Source organism: Trichomycterus rosablanca, chromosome 9 (genome assembly GCF_030014385.1).
Source record: "Trichomycterus rosablanca isolate fTriRos1 chromosome 9, fTriRos1.hap1, whole genome shotgun sequence".
Taxonomy (NCBI): domain Eukaryota; kingdom Metazoa; phylum Chordata; class Actinopteri; order Siluriformes; family Trichomycteridae; genus Trichomycterus; species Trichomycterus rosablanca.
In genome coordinates this window covers 4,116,140-4,119,521 of record NC_085996.1, presented here as the reverse complement: position 1 = coordinate 4,119,521, position 3,382 = coordinate 4,116,140, and the positions used below count along the sequence as shown (strand labels likewise).

Here is a 3,382-nt window from a genome sequence, read left to right as displayed (position 1 = left end):
ACGTCTTGTGTAAGAATGTACAGATGTCTGTCAAATACGCATTAGAACGTCTATGCAATTGGGCAATCTGGTGGCACAGAATCTAATCTGGTATCTAATTAACTAACCCACCATAACTGAGATCCGAGGTTTGAATCTCAGCTGTGGTATTGACCAGGCGGGCACATACACAAGCTTAGAAGATTGTCTGTGTCTGAGGGTGGGACGGTAAGAAGGATTTCTCATTACTGCTGCAACTGCGGCCTCTGTTGGCTGGTCGAACGTCGGAGAGCAGTGCCTGACTCGGTACGCAATACTGATCCCTGAATAAACCTGCTTCATGCAGGTGAAAAGAAGCGGTTGACAAATACACGTGCCAGAGGGACATGGGGTTTATGGAACAGTATTAAATACCAGGGAGGATTTTGGGGTGTATTAGACTGGAACGAGTGTGATCATGATGGTGATTTTGGGGGTGACGTTACCCTTCAGTACAGCGCTGCGTCTCTCTGTAGTCGTGTAGAGGCTGATGATTCCTTCCTCATTCGCTACAGCCAGAGTGCCGCCCTGTCCTGGAGCTACACAACACACACACACACGCACGCACGCACACACACATTAGGGAAACAGCATACATCACTACCTCTAATGTGCCTATCCCACAAGATTCTGTCTCAAATAAGCATCATATACCGCCGGATTACAGTCCTGGTATCCAGGAACAAAGTTCTCACAAAGAATGGACAGTTAAACACATTGTGCTACCAACCTGGTCGGGCATCCTACAAAGGGGAACTGAAAAGGATGGGACTGACCGAGTTAGATTTTGTACACCGGTCAGCAGTGAATGTGGCTGAAACACTAACACACTCATTATCAGAGGTGTCCACATACTATGACCATGCATCATTACTAGGTGTTGAAGCTTTAAGGTAAGTTTACCTGTGGAGAAGGTGCATCCGAACGGAGGGACAGCCACACCGGAGTCTCCGTACGATGTGTGCTCATCAGAACGAACACAGTGGAAACATTTCAGCAGGGATGATATCGGAAGCTCTCTACGCTGATCTGCAGGAAGAAATAAACAATACATGTACAGTGAATAAGACGTGATACAGGAAGACCTTCCTGAGCTACGACACACCCAGTAGTGTTTGTGTGGACGCCCTGACAGGTCAGTGACTCCACACGTGCATGTTAGAACATTAGATTGCCAGTTATGCCAAATTCTGACCCAGCCTTAGATTTATCTGCCTGCCTGTCAGGAAATTGATCACATGTTTACATACAGTGGAGGCCAAAAGTCTGAGGACTGCTATTTTGCATTTTTTAATACAGTACAAAGGTTTTTATTATGAGAATTTTTTGATCAGCTTTAGAATTTGAAAAATAAAGTTAAATATGGTTTTAAAGTATCGTAGAATTTTTTAATCTCGAGTCTGATTACCCCATTCCACTGAATCAAGTAAAATAACGCTAAGTGTATTTAAAAAATATATAAATAATAATTAATTAATAATGAAGTGATTAGAAAGTCCTTTTTTAATAATGCAAATCAGTTCACAAACAGTTCCTCTTTATCTTATTATAAAATAATAAACGTTCCATGTAAGCTCAAATAATTAATAATAAAATAATAATAATAGTAGTAGTAATAATAATAATAAATAATGCATACAATCCCAACTCTCGTTTGCTATTCAACATTGTTTTCCTTTAATCTAAAAAGAATACAGCACAAACATGCTCAAATCTAATATTTATGTAACATTTCTACAGCTGTTGTATTAAAACTCGTGTTTGATCGTTTAAAACATGAATATTTATAATAATTTATAATAAGATCTTTTAACTTGTTTTTCTGACCACCAGACATAAAGACTTGGGCCACATCCCAAATGACATCCACAATAAGAAGAAGTGCCCTACATTAAGCACACGCCGCCATTATTATCGCCACTATGTAGTGAACTAAAAGATGAGCACTGTGTTGATTGAGACGCAACCCTGACTACACTTGGTTCTGTAAAAACCCGCTGATCTGGAGCATAAACACGAATCCACTCACCGTTCCGTCTTCTTTTACTCGCCCCGCGATCTACTACACACTGAAAAAGCATCCTGAGTGTAGAAGCGCTAAGATTTCAGGATAAAATCTATTTAATTTAGAGTCCTGAGGGAGAAACTTCGGCTCCGAGCTTCCCGCGAAACTGATCACCGCCAGAGACGAGACCAAAACTCCCGCTAACGTGACGTCCGGCTCTCTGATTGGTCTACACGGACAGGGACCACGCCTTTATTGTTACGTCACATCATGCACAGTGGTACACAACATGATCATGTTCAGTTTTAAACATTGATTCCACATTACCTAGTTAGTACCAGTACTAAATTTGGCTACCCTTATTGACCAGGGACCAGGCGTACTGAAATGGGCTGCATGGGTAAAACAAGAATCATGGCAGAATGTTTGTTAAATAGTATCTCTACTGAACTCAGATATTTAAAACCAGACATTGATAGCAGTGCCGTAAATATGCTTCATGTCAATTTTATGTTTAACCACCACTTTATCCTGGTCGTACTGCAGATACTGAATGCAATGGAGTAACACCCTGGACTACAGGGCCTTGGCAAGAATAGAATAGAATAGAATAAAATAGATATCAGATTTAAGGTGCAAAGTGGCAAAAATGCAACAATGAGGTGCAAAAATGCGTGAGTTCCTAAGGGTTTGGGCAGGGGTGTACAGAGGGAGTCATGGAGGCCACAGCTCTGGGGAAGAAGCTGTTCTTTCAAGATTCAAGATTAACCAAGGTGTATAGAAGTTCCTCAGCCTGCTAGACCGAGTTTTTACTGTCCTGTACAGTCTGTGTCCTGGGTGGGTGGGATGGCTATCACAGGCACTGAAGTGTAGGGCCATTTGGCAATGACAACAACCACTACGTTTGGGATTATAGATTTAATAATGTACCATAGGGTATTGTGCAGTAGAAAACACATCAGTTCAATAACCACCCACAAGTGAAAAGTTCATGCAACCACAAATTGTCCCTGAACAAAGTACTAATTTAATTTAGTTGTGGTATCTAAAATGTTTTTCCCTTTATAGTTATATATAAGCATGTATTTATTGATAACCATACATGTTTTTGTTTATATTTAAGTACTAATTAAAAAAAACATAATGTAGAAATAAAAACCTAAATATGAAATGGATCTATCCGCATAAACTAGAAGTGTATTTAATACAAATAAAAAAGTTTAATATTTGTGAAATTATTTATTAGTTATTAATTGTTGTGTTTGTTCTGTCTTGCCTGAGTTCTCCAGTGGTGTTTGATGCATAATGTGTGTTTTGAGCTCACTAAGCATTTTATTAAGAAGACCTATCTGGTTTTTT

General features: G+C 39.7%; 1 protein-coding gene across 1 annotated transcript in view; it reads right to left on the bottom strand.

Moving 5' to 3' along the window:
• dtl (denticleless E3 ubiquitin protein ligase homolog (Drosophila)) overlaps nucleotides 1-2,200 on the bottom strand; it is an 11,145-nt gene extending 8,945 nt beyond the window's left edge. Inside the window, exons 1-3 of the mRNA XM_063001684.1 lie at nucleotides 2,048-2,200; nucleotides 922-1,047; nucleotides 465-557 (exon numbers count right to left, since the gene is read on the bottom strand). Coding sequence (XP_062857754.1) covers nucleotides 465-557; nucleotides 922-1,047; nucleotides 2,048-2,099 — 271 coding nt within the window. The 5' untranslated portion in view covers nucleotides 2,100-2,200. The remainder of the gene's footprint in view (nucleotides 1-464; nucleotides 558-921; nucleotides 1,048-2,047) is intronic.
• Between the last annotated feature and the right edge of the window lie 1,182 nt (nucleotides 2,201-3,382).